Below are 19,295 nucleotides of genomic sequence, written 5' to 3'. Positions count from 1 at the left end.
CTGCTATATTATTGCTTCTTGCAGAGGACCAGTTGTGATACCTGAGACTCACGCTGCCATTAATCATCTTTCCCAGTATCACATTAGAACTGTGAGCCTCTCATTTATAGTACAGTTTTTTAAGGAGATATAGATAGGATTAAAGCAAGCATGGGACACACAGAGTTTTCAAACGCATGACTGGTATTTAAATTTTTAAGAATTTAAAAAAACTAGAATCAGTGCCCTTATCTCTAAATCATACTGCCCTTAAGAGTCCTTACAGTGGTATGTGCTCATTGAAAGGCACATTTTCTCATCTCGTGAGGATCCTGTGATTACATTGGAATAGCAAATTTCATTAAAATAAATAGGTTAAAAAATGTCAAACAAACCCTTAATAAGTAGCAGTTTTCAGACTACACTTTAAAATCCTCTTATGGAAACTGAAAATAGTTATCACAGTGTTATTTGCTCAAAGAAGGTCTGAAATAGTATCTCTCAGAGGAGTGAACAAATTCAGTTAAGTTTCAACTGAATGTCAAAGTTGAAAATACAGTTTTTGTGAGCTTAATCAGTTGCATTGCAGCAGAGGGCAACAATAATAGGGTACAAGTCACACAAAAAGATAATAGTACGGAAGGATATTCTTACGTATTACTGCTTCTCTGACATGAATAAAATAAAATACAATGCAATAAAATACAATAAAATATAGAATTTTGCAATCCTTGTGCACACCTGAAGCCATAGCTGGTTCATCTGCTCACCCTGCTGGAGAGTGATGTGTTTCATGTTCTCGTTTGTTTCTTCTGCAGAGCAGGCACAGCCATCACTGTGAAAACTATCTGTGATGGCAACATCTAGTGCACCAAATTAAATGAATTTGGCCATGATACATTCTTCTCTATGTCTCACTTCATATTGTCTCATTGTCCAGTATTCTTCATGGCTATGATGTCCTAACATATATTTTGTCCATCATTTTTGGAACATACCTAGTCATATATGTTCATACCCTTATCACAATCAGTTATAGAATCATAGAATCAACTAGGTTGGAAAAGACCATCAAGTGCAACCTTTACCCCAGGACTGCCAAGTCCATCACTAAACCACGTCAAAAACCCGTCGTGTTAAATCACATCAAAAGCATTTCAAATCCGTGTCAAAATTCTTCTATGATAGTTTCCACTAAAATATAATCTTCCATTATTTGTCTCATATCAACATCACCTGCCCGTTTACTAGTCAGATGCAACATACTGCAGAGATCTTATTTTTGATGCTGATTTCCTCCTTCCACATTTAGGTGATTACCAAATCCCAAACTACTTTCTCTATGGTGTTCTTCGATGTTTTTTTCTTCCTAATCTGCATTCACAAAAGTTCAACCAGAATAGAATTTCACCCCTCAGCACCTGTTTTTTGAACATGAAGTAGAAGCAGGTAGTTCTTGCTGGCTTCAGGTCAGCTTCCATCATGCTTTTTGTGTCCTTGCCTTCAGAACAGAAAAACTTGTTTACTAGCTTCTTTTGTCTCCTTATGTGCCACTCCTCATTTTTATTGCTTGGATAAACACATCTTTCTAAAGAATATTCGCAGAACACCTGCCTTTCTTTCTTAGTGTAGTATCTGTCAGAGTGTTAAATGTTATGTGCATATATGTTTGCACTGTATCATACTGGTGTCCTCTGATGAAAACAGATGTTATCCATATGCATTAGTTACATAATGTTGTGTGTTGTGATTGATTGTGCTTAATAAGAGTATTACAATGAGTTCAGTAACGGTATGGGAGACTGAAGGAACATTTCTCCTTTAGCTAATCTATCAAGTAACAGAACATATTTGTGAAAAATGTTTCTATTTAGATTTTTATTCTTAAGGATTGGTGTAATTGGATAAGCTGTAAATTAAATTTTACTCAGTGTATTTTGTAACATGCTGGGAAGACCAATGTTGGCTAATGTTTTTCTTTCTGTATTCTCAAGACAATGTATCCCATTATCTTAAAGATCAGTGACTTCTGCTCCCTAATTGTAGAACTTTCTTGGTTTTTTTATGTAACGTCCTATGTTTATGCATGTGAATGATAAACATTTAGGGTCTTCCTAAAACTAATCACACTTAATGTTTTTTAGTTCCAAATAGAACTGAACACCTGTAATGCAGTTTGCAAACTATAATGTAATAAAAAATAATGAATGCATTTTAAGAAATTATCACTATATTACCTGAAAGAGAAACACGATTGATTTAATTCATCAAAGTAACAACAGTTAAAACAATGTAGGTGTTTAGACGGTACTTAAAAAAAAAAAAGAGCTGGAAATTTGAGAAATGAGAAAATTAAGTTTGCATTATGCATTTACATTTCCCAGGAACATTTAAAAGTACACTGGGCTTCTAATGTACTTTTTTTCTGTTGAAGATTTAATCTCCATACATGAAGTAAACAAAAATACTACCAAAGTATTTAATATGTAACTGTAACTTGCCACCAAAGAGATGTTTTCAGTATTTTGTTTAGAGTAGTAAAATCTCTTTTCTTGACAATGTTCCTTCATAGTGCAAGTTTTTCATGGTACTGGTCATAATCTTTGCTTGAACTAGAAGGAAATACACAGTTTTGACAAGGATTTTAATAGCGCCTACTAACACAAACATGGATTTATCATCAGGTTGGATTTAGGGATAAATCCCAAAAGTCTTGAAATCTATGTTTTTCTGTCAAAAACTTGTGGTTTTCATCCACCTTTTCTTTTAAAAAAATCACGTAAGGTAATTGGTATCTTCTGAAGTGTGGATTGATTTTATTTTAATAAGACACTGAATGTCCTAGCTCCTCCAGTGTTTCCCCTTAAATTACATTGACTGAACTTGATGTACATTCAAGAAGCGAGAAATGTTGTTCAGACACTTTTGATTCAGGATACGTTTGTAAACCAACTGAAAATGCTTGACAGTGTGTTCTTGTCAGTGAGAGTTATCCTTTGATAGTAAAACTGTGGGACATCAGTGACAGACTTCCAGACTTACTCAGTATTTGCATGAAGAGTGCAACCAGTTTATCACTGCAGCAATGTCTGCACTGCAAAAGACAGTGCACAGAGTTGTTTAGAAGTGATGTTACAAATACTGGAGGAAATTCAGTGGTGATTCTTCTTTTCTTCTGAAAAGATGCCATACCTTTGATTGAAACAGTATAAATGCTACACTGTGGTTTCAGGGCTATACAAGTGATTCGTCGTTTACAATGTGTTTGTTTTATAGTTGTGGTTTACTTATTTGCCCATAGCTACAAAAACAACTGTGAAAAGTTAACATAAGAGAGCAAAAAATAAAACCTAGGTACAAAGTTGTCATGAATGCACATGGATTTACTAGGCTTGCTCAAAAGCTTTCAGGCTATATGCTTAAAATAAAGAACATTTTTGTTTTACTAATGGCAAGAATGGTATGTTCCACACTTAATTCTGCTTGTATTGAACACTTCTGTGTCAGAAAGCTGGCAATGTTTATTTAAATGGAGTCAATAATCTATAGGGCTAAATACAAACTCCTGATCACTCAGATGTCTCATATTGTTTTCTTCTTTTTACCAAGGGGTATTATTGAATGTTTTAAGAAAAAATTACTTTAATAGTTATCAAAACTAATTTTGCACACTTGGTTTTCACCTAGGATAAAAGGGTAGAGTAAGGGATGTTTCAAAAGGTGTTCCAGCCCAATTTTCTATCATTTTTAAGGAAAGGAATTTGCTTAAAGCTTGATGACTTTCGTAGATAGCAGTAAATTGATCTGAGTTACTTATGTAATTAAATACTACAGCTCCCTTCCAACACTAACAATTCTGTGATTCTTATCAGAAAAAAGCAAAAGATGTAGTATTATAGAAGTCAGAAATGATTTTGTACGTATTCTCCTTTCCTGTATTCTGAACAGCAGAATGAACTACATAGTGACGAAAATGTCCCATTATGCACGAGTTTTTAATCCCGTTACTGCAGATTTTTTTTTTGTGTTTGTTTTTGCTAATGACTGAGTATTAATCAATTTCTTTATTCATTTTTATAGATTAAAAAAATCAACAGGAATTTTCCCGTAAACCAGCAGGTAAGAAAAAGAAAATTTGAGTTTGTTTCATTATAATCTCATTTCAACTGTATTTAATTGCGTGGTAGCTGTGCATTATTCTAGCTCAAGAATTCTCAGTAGATTTTCTTTAGGGACTACCTTGCTGCCTCAAAACAAGTAACTTTTTCTGAAGTCAGAGGGAACGGAAGTGTTTGATGAAAGTAAGATCGTGCCTAATCTTTTAAAATTAGCCTGTTTAGTGCTTATATGTATATGCATATATATATATATGAAATTTTTCTTCAGATTGCGTCTTACCCATTTTGCTATAAAAGGGGAATGGGATTGTTATGCTTTGCAGAATTATCCATTTTGTACATTTTTAATGTTCTAAAAATGCATGAATTCTGTTGTCCAAATGAAGGCATAAAAAATATTTGCACAGGGTTATGGAGCAGGCTAGCAGTAGAATTTGGGACAAACTGAATTAACTGATGGTCTCCAAGTTCATTCTTTGGCAGTCTCATATTACTTGATTGATTAATGTCTTTCTCATGCTTAGGTATTACTAGTATAAAAAAATGCATGTGAACATTTTGATTTTACGCCTTTGTCTATCTAAGCAAAATTTTCCATAGAATATTCCATCAACAGTGGCAACATTGCAAGTTAATCGTTCAACAGTTGTCTTCATCCTATTATGCTTAAAAAAAAAGGCATACTTTATTTCTCTTAACAAATACCCATGGGTTTCTTTATGAGCACTAGCAGAGTAATTGAAGGTTATTTTCACTTAGAATTTATAAATGTGTGTGTGTGTGCATGTGTGTGCATGTACATGTATATCTAAATAAAATTAATATGTATATAAGTATCTCTATATATATGTAGATTTTAATTAGTTGTTAAAGATAACAGGGTGAAGACAGTTGTCAAACTATAGTCAAGGATCCAATCCAGTTAGGATTCCTTTATGAATATATTCTTGATTTGGAGAAGCAGATATCAGCACAGACATATACGTTAGCATTAGATTAAGGAAACCAATGAACCTACCTGTGGAAGCTACTGTAGCACTGGCAGTGTTATCCAAATGTCTCAATGTTGCAATAAGTCAAAAAGAGAAGAGAGAAAGTGATTAGAAAACTTTTTGACTGCATGTAATGTAGCAGCTTGCCTTTAAGGCAGTAATTACGAATGTAGGTCTGTCTGGAAAATTATTAGAAAGATAAGATACATTTACTGAAAATTAAATGTTCAAAGATCATGAGTATTGCTAAGAAAGTGATAATTATACGGACAGCATGAAGCAGTAAGTTCTGAGAATGGTATTAATATGTTTAATAGCAGTGGAAAGATGATGCAAAAAATGCTGGGAGAGGACCACAAAGACAACATAGTGTTGAAGAAGATTGTGGGAGAAGAGGGAAATAAAGTTTCCCCTTTCTGAGCTGTCAGCAATGAAAAAACCACTAGAAGGTGGCAAAAAATTAGAAAATTGGTTGTGTTTTCTATATCGGTACTATGTGCACAGGCTACACATCATAGCATCGAAGTGAACATCATTGTGTAGTTGAGACAAAAAAACAAAAAAGCATTTGGTTCTGAAAACATAATGTGTATTTTAAATATGCACTAAAAAGAATACTACATTGTAGACAAAATTTCCATAATTCCAGGTGAAAACAATAAAGACCTCATAGCAGAGAGGCACAAAGAATAGAACATTTCAAGGTTTCAGCTAGAGGCTTCTCTATTTGATCAGCCAAGGGAAAGGAAACGCATGCATGTTTCCTTTTCTTGGAACTCATCAATGCTGTTCAGCTGTTACGCTGATTGCAGCAAATGTCATCTCCCACAAGAGCCGTCATTAGGCAGGTGAGTTCTGAAAGGTGGCATCGGTTTCCCCACTAACCCTTTCCAAATGACAGGAAAATACACCCTACCTCAATAAACTGTGGTGATGTATTGGCAAGCACTGTCCATTCCTTTTCAGTGCCCAATCTTTACATTATCCATTGTGAGTTTGCATATGTGCTGATCTCAGCTGAAAATCAACTTGATAGCATGTAGGGAAATCAGTATTATATAGCCTTTCTTACAAAATCTTCTGATCCTTCTCAGGATGGGAAACCAAATGTATTGCCTCCAGTTACTGGAGATTTTACTACACACTATAACTGCCATTTGCTGTTTGGGTTGTATTGGGATTTGACAGTTACTGATTGCCATGCCAGGAGGATGAATTGGTTACATCTGGTTTAGGTGCGCAGTGGAATTGAAAGTTTAGATCTAAATCTCAGTCTGGCCTTCAGTTCCCATCCCTACCTGTGCAAGTAGCTACAATGTTTCTAAATTGCTGTTGGGAAATTAGTACCTTTCTGATTGCACTTTTAACTTCCTTTACTCAAGAAACTAGCCATGCAAAGCAGATTGAGTACCTGTCATGGCCAGGGAGCTGATTTTCCATTTTATTGGATTATGGCTGTGTTCACATATATGTTCACAAATGCAGCAAATGGTCTTTTGCTTCTCTACTACACAAACAAATACTGAGTCTCAAGGTTTCACATGAAACAAAGATTAGAATATCTGGGCAGAGCAGTGTGTTTAAAACTTTATTTTCCCATGCTGTATGTGTTATCTCTATTAAGATGAATTCAAAGGCCCCTCACCTTTAATCAATGTTGAATTCATAAAAAAAGGATAATGGCTAAGAATGCTATAATCCTTTAAGTTGAACACTATTTCTCTTCTATCTGCAGGCAGCATGAGCATTTTTGAAAGATTTGCCCTGTCTCTGCAGAAGATAAGATGTTCTTGTTAAATAATTTTAGTTTTCATTTTAAAGAAGAATCTTTCCCTCTAGAATTTTCCTGCATTTATGGGAAAAGAATTGGTGGCTGTCCTGTTCAAAGTTAACAGTTTATAGTGAGAATTATATGAGAATGAGAAGGGTCTGTTTTCATCTCCACAACTTTGTTTAACTCAGTTTTAAAACAATATCATGGCATAATGGACTGATGCCACACTAAGGCAAGTAACTTGGATATGATTGTGCATGTGAGACTCCACAGCGCTTGGTGTCATGAATCCCAGTGTTTTGCAGGCATATTTACATCTTGATGACATTCACAAATATACATGGATATACCAATTTTCTCTTGCTTTTGATATAATTTAATAAAAGCAACTACATGCAGCTGTACCAGATCAGCTACGTAATATCACCTCATATTTTGGCTTACTAGACTGCAGTTCAGCTTGGTTCAAGTTACGCAGTTAGAACAATCTAATTTAAAATCACTTCTAAAACTTCAGCTTCTAAAACTTCAGCTTAGTGAGTTTACTTAATAAAACCTATCTTGTAAACAATGTAAAAGATGAATACATGCAAATGTCAGAGTGGCTGGCTTGCATGTCACTCAAGCCACTGTCGTTTGCTGCAGATATGTTGCATCTCTAAACACTTAAAAAGGTGAATTACATTGCTCAGGTGGACTGATAGGACCACGCCTGTCCTAGAGATAAACATCTGTATGAAACACAACACATACCATTATTTTTAATTGCAGGATAATAAGTTTCAAGATGACATTGCTATTGTATTAATATTTTTAAAGTGGAATAATTGGAATGATTAAACAAAGTGTTCTACTGAAGGTGATGTAATCAAAATATGTCATTACTCTAGACATACATTAAGGACAGGGTTTTGTTCCCTCTCCTGAAGTGTATTTTGTTGTGTGTTTTTTTGTGGGTTTTGGTTTTTTTTATTTTTTTTCTTTCCCGAAATTTGCATGACTGTTGAATTTTTTTTATATATGTATTTTTTTTTTTTTTAATATGCCTTTACTAGAGATCTTCACAGTAGCCATTCTTCAGCTCTTGACTGACAATTATTGAACTTTCAGGTCCTATTGTACATCTGCTCTGTCACCGTCTGTTGTCACAGTTAGGATTTGATCAGGTTTCTTTTGAAGGAAAATCTCTAAAATTAAGCTTCTATTGTTAAATGTTTATAGAAACACACAGGGGGAGCTGAGTTCTTGCTGTTAAATTAAGCAAAGTGCACGATAGGGTGTAAATTATGTTGTGCTAATTCCCCACACTGTATTGTCAGCCATCTATGGCACTCGGCATGGATTATTACTCCATAACATAAACCGTTAAAAGGCTTATGTTGCTTATTAATACTTTATTGAACTTTCTGTAAAATAAGAGGAATATCTCTGTCTGTAAATATATATATGTGTTTCTTTGGTTGACATGAAGAAATTTCACTGAACGGTTTCTTAATTGTTTTAGATGCTTCTGAGGCACTCTCTGTTATAAAAAACTATGCTTCCTATAGCCAAAAAAAATATTTTTCTTCCCTTTACATTGTAGATCAGAATAGCTTTCAGGATATAAATGTTTTAGAAGGGCAGTACACACCGTAGGTTGTTAAGAGATTTTAGACTGAGGAAACCATGTTGACTTTTGGGAGGAAGGTCAGACTGCTTCCCGAAGATAGTGGATTACCTGAGGAGCTAGATAACATTCATATTGTGAGTCACTTGATGCAGTTATTGGATAGCCATGATTATGTCCTAGGGCTGCATTCTCTATAGTTCATGAAAGGATAGAAGTAATTTGGACACCCACTGGAAATTCAGATGATAGAAAAGAGTAATTAGATCAAGTTCTTATTTAAATCTCAAATTGTAAGTCTCAAGCTGTGTATCAAATAATTTCTACATGTCCAGCAAATTCAATTTTGCCTCAAGTATAGAGTTCATCCTCATTTACATATTATTCTCATTTATCTTCTTGTATTTTTTTCTTATACTAACTCGTTAGTTTAGGAAGTATTAGTTATCTATTTTTTTTTGCCTCTGCAATGTTAATGTCACTACCTGAAAATTGCTTTCAGTAAGGGTATGTTTTGCCTGACCAAATTTAGAGACCACGTCACTGTAGATCTGTGGCGAAATTTTACTCAATACAGGGGTGGATGTCCTGTATTCTCCACTAAAGATTTGAATAGGGCAGATGAATTAGGGGGGTCTAAATGCCTTCCTTCTTTTGTAGACATTTAAAATTTAGTGAAACGAACAGACATTTCCCATAACTAGGTGTTACTAAGTGGAATACTAAATTGATAAACAGATAAAAAAATATTACTTTCTGGTTCTGGTGGAAGTGTTACTAGGTATTGTACATATTTTAGTGACATTTCAAGGGTAGATTACAAGCAGGATTTAGGAATCTGTGGGCAGTGATGAAATGCCTAGCTGTTACCCATTTGGTTCCTGAAGAATGGAGAAACATCAGGATAAGATCCAAAACAGCTGGTGTGTAGTTCTACCTCGTACATCTCACAAGGACAAGTTTGATGATAGCCCTTCCCTCTTTGTGGCTTAGGGGTCTGAGTCAAAGGTCAGGTGCAGGCATTATGAGCTTTGAACCTGACCTTTCTAAGAAATTGTTGGAATTTTTTGCCCTAAGTAGCTAGCTAGCTGGATAGATATTTAGACAAACAGATAAATAGATAAATACACATACTTTATGAAAGAATATGTTTATGCCTATTTTTGAATGACAGTCATAGCTTAAATGTATTCAGCCAGCAAGTGGACAGCTTGATCTACTGCTTTCCAGATTAAGGTCCTCTTACCAGATCTTTTCTCTAACTTTAGACTCCTCTCAGGTCTTAAATCAGGCTCTTTCTGATCCCACGGGTCTTGTGTGTCCTTCAACAGGAGCTTCATACCTCGGATTTTAGCTTGATGATTAGGTTAGAAGACGAAAGATACAGGTTTGACACACTGAATTTGCGAGTGCTGTAATTGCTGTTTCCATAATAAGGGCTTTCCCTTCACCTGCTACTTTTTGCGACAATATGATCTTAACATTTTGTCATAAACCTGACCCTGCCTGTATTCACACACGGTTGTTCTGAACTAGACACACACACACACACACACAGCAGGTTTAGGCAGAGGAATCATTGCTTTCTGATTGTCATAAAGCTTTAATATGGACAAAATTTAACAAATACTTGCAGCTCTTCCCAGAAGCATAATTCTGTATCTATGATGAGGTTAGACAGTGAGAAACCACTGAATTTAGAGAGCAGTTGAAGGTATTGCTTTTGTTACATCATTTTATCCCTGTGTTCTGTTCATATGCATGACATAATTAAACTTGGATCTGATATTTTGCCACATAACCAAAAAACTCAGATACGTACTGTGAATAGGACAGTTAAAGGGTACCTGCAATTTAAAAGACATTTTGGGGGGGAGTTGGATATTTACGATGTCTGAGACTAGAAACATAGGTAGCAAATGGTTTGGGGTTTTTTTTAGTCCAATAGAATTAATTCTTTCATCCTTTTTATGTATTTTATTGTTGGACAGGATTTTTAGCTACTATCCAAACAGACCGACAAAGCAGGAGGACAGGAAATAAATTCCAGCATCCTTGTTTAGAAATGGATGCCTTGAATGATGCATATGTCCTATACCACTCTGCTCTGACAAGTTCCTGAAAGGTAGTAATAAAGAGAAGAAATAAGAAAAGGACAGAAATTAATTCACCATGTCCACAAAACATATAGGTCATCTGGGTTTTGGGTTTTTTTTTTTCTTGATAGTTATACTTAGAAAAATCAAATATGAGGAAGACTTTGTTCTTTCCTCTAACCTCACCTTAAATCCAGAATCGTTAATATCCATGGCTTACCAGATAAGCATTTGTTCTGTCTGGCTATTTTTGAATTTTCTTTGAAGGCTGAGGCTAGAAATAAAAACATTGCAACATTGCAATGCTTTATTATAATGTCTCTTTTATTGCATTAAGTGAATGTAGAAGTTCCCAAGAATAACATTAATTTTAATAGTTTAGAATGAAGGTGTTCAGTAAGCGTATACACACATCTTTCCTTGGGGAATTGTATCATCTAAATAAATTAATTGGAATCAATGAAGCATGTACTTTAACTGTAGATCTTCTATTGAAGAAGCATATGGGACTCAAAGGCTGAAAAAAAGTATTTTTAATTACAGTTTACTTCAAGAGGAGAGGTGAATAGTATTTCATTTTTTTCTCGTTCGCTCGTTTTACATCTGTGCAGGTGATTGGTGCTTTGTATCATGCCCTGTGAAAGGAAAAAATATTTAGTCTCTTGAACTTCTAGTAACAGTGGCTAAACGTAATTCTGTGGACCATAGATGGTCATTGATCTTTTCCCTTTCATCACAATAAAGGTCCATGGTACCAATGATACAGTTGCTACCTTAATTTCAGAAAATAATGGATGTATAAAATAATACAATTTATGGGTTACCTGCAAGTGAAGAAGGAAAAACCAAAAATCAAAACACAAGTATTAATCACTGAAAATTTCTGAAGAAAATGTGACAACAAAATTAATGGAAAATATTAAAAAATGTAGTTAATTGCAAATGTAGAAATATCCGCTAGAAAATCATAGTATGAGGACACTTTTTTTGGCCTTTTGAACAGTTACATTTCCTGGAAAGAGGCATGGTTTAGTGATCAGAATCTGTTATACGTTGTGCGCATTAGAGAACTTTTGCTTTCAGTCTTACTGTTTTGGGAAACAGAACTTACTAAGTCTGTCCTATTTTATGACACAGCAAATAGAAATTTAACAGCAGCAAATAGATAAACTATTCTCAGGAGCTGAGAACTTTAAAAACATTTGTTTGTTTGTTTGTTTGTTTATTAAATAATAAGCGTTTTCCTTGTTGGAATATCTCTCAGTAATGCTGGGTTTATTTCTGGAAAATGGTGCGGGTCTGGAGAGCTCAAAAGGCCTAAAGCAGTATATAGCCAATGCTGTGGCCAGGAACTTCTCATCAAGGTCTAGACAGACATCCAACTTCTTTCTCTAAAACAGGTCTCTACATGATGGCTCTGGTGGTGTGTAAGTGCTGAGTGTCCAGAGTTTTTCAATCCAACTGGCATGCTCAGAGTACGCTGAAGTCCAGCAGGATCAAGATGCAACAGTATGCAGTTTCTCGCTACTTTCTTTAAATATACAGCCAGAAGTCATGCTGCTTCCCATGGTGTCGTGGTTTGAGCCCAGCCGGTAACTCAGAACCACACAGCCGCTCGCTCACTCCCCCCCGCTTCTTCCTCCCCCCGCTCCCGGAGGGATGGGGAGGAGAATCGGAAGAATGTAACTCACACGGATTGAGATAAGAGCAGTCCCACAACTAAGGTATAATACAAACCACTACTGCTACCACCAATGATAATAATGATTAGTGAAATAACAAGGGGAGAGGATACAATTGCTCACCACCCGCCGACCGATACCCAGCCCGACCCGAGCAGTGATCTGGGCCTTCGGTAACTCCCCCAGTTTATATACTGGGCATGACGTGCTGTGGTATGGAATACCCCTTTGGCTAGTTTGGGTCAGGTGTCCTGTCTCTGCTTCCTCCCGGCTTCCCCTCCTCCCTGGCAAAGCATGAGACTGAGAAAGTCCTTGGTTGGAATAAACATTACTTAGCAACAACTAAGAACATCAGTGTTATCAGCGTTGTTCCCAGGCTGAAAGTTAAAAAACACAGCACTGCACCAGCTACTAAGAAGGAGAAAAATGACTGCTATCGCTGAACCCAGGACACATGGTTTGTTTTCAAACCTACTGTTTATGGTACTTGCTTAATAGAAGCTATAGTCACTAGTCACTCCAACCTATTGCTCCCACAAGCCTGCCCTAACAGTTGTAGGTGAGATAATATGGCATCCTTTCCTTACCCTCCTGCTGAAGCAGGCTGCCATTCAAAATGAACCCCAGACAATGGGAAAGTAGAGTATGTGAATAGGATCCAGACCTCTGAGACTATGCAAAAAGGCCTTGAAGAAAAGATCTCTGAGAGGAGAGACTTCCAGCTAGATTTAATTATGAGTTTACATCCATCAGTTGTTTAATAATGTTCCTGTAGGCCATTACCTGCTCTTCACAGGGCCTTGAACTATTCCATCAGGATCTCTCCTTCAGCCATACAGACGGCACCCACAGCAAACTTTTTATGTTGTCTTCCATGTGGATGAAGGAGCCTGCCTGTCCCTCTGTAGAACCCTCTATGGATACAGAGCCTCAGTATCTAATACTGAAGTTTGAGCATGTCACTACTCCTACTTCTTCAGTCACACACTGTTCATTCAAAAGAATTCAGGAACTGAATATGATTATGAAAGGTGAAAACCAGTGAAGTTATGCAGAAAATACTTTTGAGAATAAATTTTTACCTCTTGATGACATTTTTCTTCATTCAGTTACATTCATTGCCTGCTTAAAAAATAATTAATTACTAAAAGGCAATATAATTCTAGTCTAAATTATTAAATTTTTTTTTAGATTTTATTTATATTTATTATTCTGAAATATGTAAGTAGTAATGGTGTTCTCTGATAGCCCTGAGAAAACCTTAAGAACAGTTTAAGCTTGATAATTAGATTGGACAGAAAATATTTTTTTCTCAGTATAATAGCAAAGATGTTTTCCAGACATTAATAGCTATTTTCATCCATTTGTAAGTATTGCCATTTAAATGACTAAGAATGGGAAACTAAAAATTTGGCTCCCTAGTAGTTGTCACCAGAAATATTCCATAGAATTCTGATGTTGGTTTCATCAAAGGATACAGTATTTAAATATAATATTTTAAGTCTACACAGGCTTTGTATGCTTACATATATATTTGCTCTGCTAATTTTGTGAATAGTTCAAACTGAAATCTCACAAAGCATAAAAAGCTTTTGAAGTCAGATCTTGTGTATTCATTTTACCAAAAAAGGATTTCTGACAGATATGTTTACATTGCTTTGCAAGCAGCAACACCAAAGACTTAAAAGCCAGCTTTAAGCATGTGCTATCTGCAGTTTTATTCTGGCTTTGTGAACACTTTGAAGTGTAAACACCTAATTCTGTAGAAATGTAATTCTAATGTTATGCAAACTCAAAACATGTATTTCTAAAATTAATTTCAAACAAGTCTAACCTATTACCCATTATCTATATTTTCTGTATACTCAGTAACTTTTATTGTTACCTTCCCCTTTGGATGGAGCTCAGTAAGCAGATACTTATTAGGCTTTCAGGATATGAGCAAAGCAGCTACATGAGTACTGTGATCTCACAGAGACAGACATAGCCTAAATTGCACTAGTCCTATCCAAGTTCTGCTTACCAGCCCTTTTCAGAGAAACAGAAATGGAAATCGAAACAACATCTGGAATCAGTCATTGAAATCTAATTGAAAACTACTCCTGGGGTGAGTTAAGAATGATAATACATGTTTCCGTAAGTGGTTCACTCACACTGGTACCTGAGAAAGTAATTATGTCAGTTGTTTGCTCAGTGGCCACCACCAAAAGTCTGAAAGACACTGTCTAGTGACTTGTAATACTCTGATTTTTTTTCCTTCATTCAACATGTTTCAGTAGTCTAACCTGAGGTGACAAAGATGAATGTGACACACTGTTCATCAGAAAGGAGAAACCATGCCCTCCAGCTCTATTATCTGAAATTTTTTTTTGTTTGACCCATTTATATTTTAGAGCCTAAGAAATACGTTACATTTATTAGTGTGTATATTTATAAAAGCAGGAAAAAGTCGATTAATCAAAAGATAAATCCTAAACACAGTCAAGCTACTAGGACTTTAGAATAGATGATGTTTTACTTTCTTGCACACCTGAGTGTTGAGCTTTCCGTATTGCACTGTTATCTGTTTAAACCCTGAAAAAACCTCAGAATTTTTTATCCTGGGAATTAAAAATTTACAGCCCTCCTTGTGCCTGCTTGTAAATTCAGTAGGGTGAAAAATGGGGACAGGCAGGAATTCAAATATGACCATATTATCAAAGATATATATATATCTCCCAGTAAAAAAAAAAAAACAAAAACAACAAAACAAATCCTACTGGTTGCAGTTACACAACAGCAAAAGGAAAGGGAATAATGACAGTGTGATATATAGTCATTTTAGTCAGGATGTGTATGATACCTGCCCATTATCAAAGAGTTTCTGAGGTGTGCTCTGTTGGAATGTCAAAGATCTGAAAGTTTTCTCAGGTAGGCTGTAAAATGCCTGTGATGGCAGCGGGACTGAGTGTCCACAGTGATAAACCTGGTTAGCCCAAATGAACCTGCTCAAGGATGTGCTAAATTACTCTGAAGGTAAGTTATGTGGCAAGTAGACAAAGAGAAGTCTCTACAAGAAGAAAGGAGGCTTATTAAAGTGAGGAATGCAGATTGCTCTAGATAATACAAGATATATTTTTTCATTATCTTGCTACCATACCTATTAACCAGGAAAACATTGACTCAATCCCATGTAAAATGAACTCATCCCTGGTGCGATTCAGGGAGTTTACCACTGCCTCACTACTCTAGTTGATTTTTTTTTTTTTTTTTTAACTAGCCAGTCAATATTCTGCAAGCCAAGACTAGAATGAGCTATATTTGTACTGATTCACTAGACTAGTGCATACTCCAAGATAAGGACATGGGAGGGCCACTAGGATGATAAGGGGAATAGAGCACCTCCCATACAAAGACACACTAAGAAAATTGAGGCTGTTCAGCCAGGGGAAGAGAAGACTGCATGGAGACCTTATAGCAGCTTTTTAGTATCTGAAGGGGACCTACGAGGATGCTGGAGAGGGACTCTAACAAGGGACTGTAGTGATAGGACAAGGGGTAATGGCTTCAAACTTAAACAGGGAAAACTCAGGTTAGATAGAAGGAAGAAGTTCTTGACTGTGAGAATGATGAGGCACTGGAACAGGCTGCACAAGGAAGTTGTGAATGCTCCATCCCTGGCGGTGTTCAAGGCCAGGTTGGATGAGGCCTTGGGCAACCTGGTCTAGTGTGTGGTGTCCCTGCCCATGGCAGAGGGGTTGGAACTAGAAAATCTTAAGGTCCTTTCCAACCCAAACCATTTTATGATTCTTTCCAGTAATTTCACATACACACTCCCCAAATTAATATAGATAGGTATTTAATACTACAGTTTGCATCCAAATCTATCTTTGCAAAAACAGCTGTATGAGTTCTTTCTTGGATTAAGTCTTAACACAGGAATGCTATGCTTTCTAAATGCTAATCACCCCTATTAAAATGAATTAATTCAAATTGTAATGAATTTTAAATACATGTAATTGTTCATTGACTTGAATAATTTAAGGGAGGCAAAAAACACCAACTTTTAATGCTGGCACTTTGACAAAGGCACATAGTTGCCCAATAAATGTTCAAATTGACTTTGTCTTTAGAAGAATTTATTTAAATGAACAGGTACTTAGAAGTCTTAAATAAGTAAAATGAGTGATTTGCGATAAACTGTAGCTATTAACATGTAACACTGGGTGAAAAACTGACTGGATGAGGCAAAATGTTGCTCTGGATTTGTACATTATAACAAGAAGATTGCGAGAAACATGGAAAAGCAAAGCACAGATCTTTACCTGTTTAGAAAGCTGTCCTGTATCCACATGTAACCATCACTTTTCAAATCCGTGAAGAAAGTGAAAGCATGAAGCAGTCAATATAGTCCTGATTCCTAGCAAGATCTGGTAGATTTCACCAATCATGTGCTAAGATTTCTCGTGGGATGGTGTTGGATGTAATGTAAACTGTAATGCAGGTTTTTCAAACAGTGTTTTTAATATTGGACGGGTATCTGCAGAGGTGCAGGCAAGTTTTGTTACCCTAAACAACTGTTTTCACTCTGATTATGATATTGTATGCTAAGAAAGCAAGTGTACCCTGTATTTAGTCTTTGATATCAGTTTTCAGTTACCTGGAGCATAAGGAAAAACTCATCTTCCATAACTAAGAAGTATTTTCTGCTTTCTCTGGTACTGTTTACTTTAAGATGCCTAAATATTTCCTATTTTTTAATGCAATCATTTAAAAAACAGAAGAGGACAAAAACAAATGGAAAAACTGTACTTAGCCTTGGTCTGACAAGAAGATGACAACATGAGTTCTTTCCCAGAAGGAAATTAATCTATATGTGGTACAATAAATGTGTAATCTTATATCTCCCATAATAATTTTGTTACCTATTAGTAATAAAAATAATAATAATAGTAAATTAAATAGTAAATATAGTAAATAGTAAAGAAATAGTAAAAATAGTAAATTATAGTAAATAATGAGTAATAAAAATAAAAATATTTTTATTACCTATAATTACTATTGTTAGTAGTAGGTAGGTGGTTCAAAAATACGAAAATTATCTTTGTCGGTGATAAGAAACGTCTGGAGGTCATCTTCCTCAATCCCCCTGGTCAAGCAAGATCACATAGAGGAGGTTGTGCAGGACAATGTCCATCCACAATTCAAACAAAAATACTGAATTTCTAAATTTTGAAGTTTAGAAACAAAAGTGAAAGGGGATATCTCCCAAAACTGTTCCTCTGCTACTCGTAATTTCATGGCATTGTTTTCTGGAAAATACTGACCATTACTGATGTTTATTTTTCACAAAACATAATGAAACAAGTGAGGCTTTAAATTATTTTAAATCTAATCTGAAATATATATAAAATAACCTTTCATAGCCATTTGTCTTCTGTTTCTTTGAGATTATTTTTCATATGGAGACTGCCTTGGTTTGGTGGAATTTGTGAAGATAGATAGAAAATAATTCACAGGAATTAAAAAAAGTATGGCAAGATTACCAGGTTCTTCACCAACCTGGAAAAAAGGATAGTAGACATTTTGACTGTATGTACAGTAGAGAATTCTACATTTTTCTAGCATTCATTCAAAATTGTGTATGATTAGTTCTGCTGTCGACTTTGAAAAAAACTCCTTCTCAGCATAAAAATCCTAAGCCATTTATAAACAGAACTGGTTTTGCCAGTGGTGGCATTATGATCACACTTTTTGTTGATTTTAGTGTGGTTTTATTATTTTTCCACTAACAATTGACTATAATGAATTTTGAGACTATAATACAAAGAAAAAAATATTAAAACCAGGGTAGAGAGCATTATCTTAGTTCCTTGTCCCTCATAATATTTCCCCTGTGTTGTCTGATGTATTCAGTTGCCTTCAGGCTCCATGTTTATCCTGTTGCCCTACAGCACTGTTTCTCATGAGTATGAAAATAAGATTTCCAAGATAAAAAGCAGTCAGTGCATCCGTTCTGATCTTTGATTCACCTCACTCATTTAATGTCACATACATCTTACATTTCATTTTGGGTGAATTTTCTTGTATTTTTGTCTTACTGTTCTTCCTAAAATATAATAAAATTTGTCTAAAAACTTTAGAGAAGCCTCTCTGAAAGTCAAGGCTGTTTAAATCATTTTAGCAATCTGTTGGACAGATATGAAATATGGGAATTTATGGCAATTTATCTAGCTTGATTAGGATGTCTGTGTGATGTAAGTTCCTACTACATTAGGAGATTATGGATTTTTGACTGAAGAAAGTGTCCTGTTTCATTTATCATTTAGATACAGATTTTTTTTAAACTGTAGAAGATTTAACTCATAAATCGTAACTTATCGAATCTTTGTTGCTGAATCAAAGCCACTAATTTAACTAATTTGTGTCACCATTTGATTTTGCTTACTTTCAGGTAAGTTAGAAACCAGGACTGCAAAAAGTGTCTTTTAAGTGGAATGCTATCACAAGTAAAATCTGTTTTCCCCACCACTGCCACCTTTGTTGATAATGGTCAGCAGTTAATAGGGACTCATATAAACTTTTTTAAGATTAAAAACCTAACCTGTTTTTTAAACTTCTTAAGGAGCATGCTGTGCACTCTCTAGTTGTGATTCGCATTTATTTTCATTCATCGTGTGTATGTGGTTTTTAAACATTTCAGATGATAGAATCTCATGACATTTCGTATTTTGGGCCAAGTCCACATGTATAGCATTAAGATATGCTCCAAAACTCACAAGTCAAATTTCATCTTCATCCACTATTTCAATACATATTTACACATGAACTTTGGAAAGTTAAGTTAAGATCACGTCCAAAGAAATAATTTTCTTGATGTTGTTCATAGTCAAAGATTTTTTGGAAGTCAAAATATTTACCAGTGACTTATATGTCTCAAGAACGTGGCCTCTATTTTAACTCTTAAGTGAAACCTTTGGAGTGGTTTCGAAGCTTTATTATGTAAAAATCTTTTTTTTTTTTTTTAATAACTTCACATGTTCAGTGTGTTTAGATAAACTGAGAC

General features: G+C 35.3%; 1 protein-coding gene across 9 annotated transcripts in view; it reads left to right on the top strand.

Moving 5' to 3' along the window:
* The window catches only part of SNTG1 (syntrophin gamma 1), a 325,021-nt gene that overhangs the window by 246,956 nt on the left and 58,770 nt on the right, over window positions 1-19,295 (top strand). For all 9 annotated transcript variants that reach the window (XR_003993467.1, XR_003993462.1, XM_030499511.1 and 6 more), the window contains one exon: window positions 4,060-4,098. Coding sequence is in view for 7 of the 9 variants with exons in the window: in XM_030499511.1 (XP_030355371.1) it covers window positions 4,060-4,098 (39 nt within the window). In the remaining 2 variants the exon portion in view is untranslated. The remainder of the gene's footprint in view (window positions 1-4,059; window positions 4,099-19,295) is intronic.

Source organism: Strigops habroptila, chromosome 1 (assembly GCF_004027225.2).
Source record: "Strigops habroptila isolate Jane chromosome 1, bStrHab1.2.pri, whole genome shotgun sequence".
NCBI classification, from domain to species: Eukaryota; Metazoa; Chordata; class Aves; order Psittaciformes; family Psittacidae; genus Strigops; species Strigops habroptila.
The sequence above is the reverse complement of the archived record's forward strand: the minus strand, read 5'-3'. Positions and strand labels throughout refer to the sequence as shown.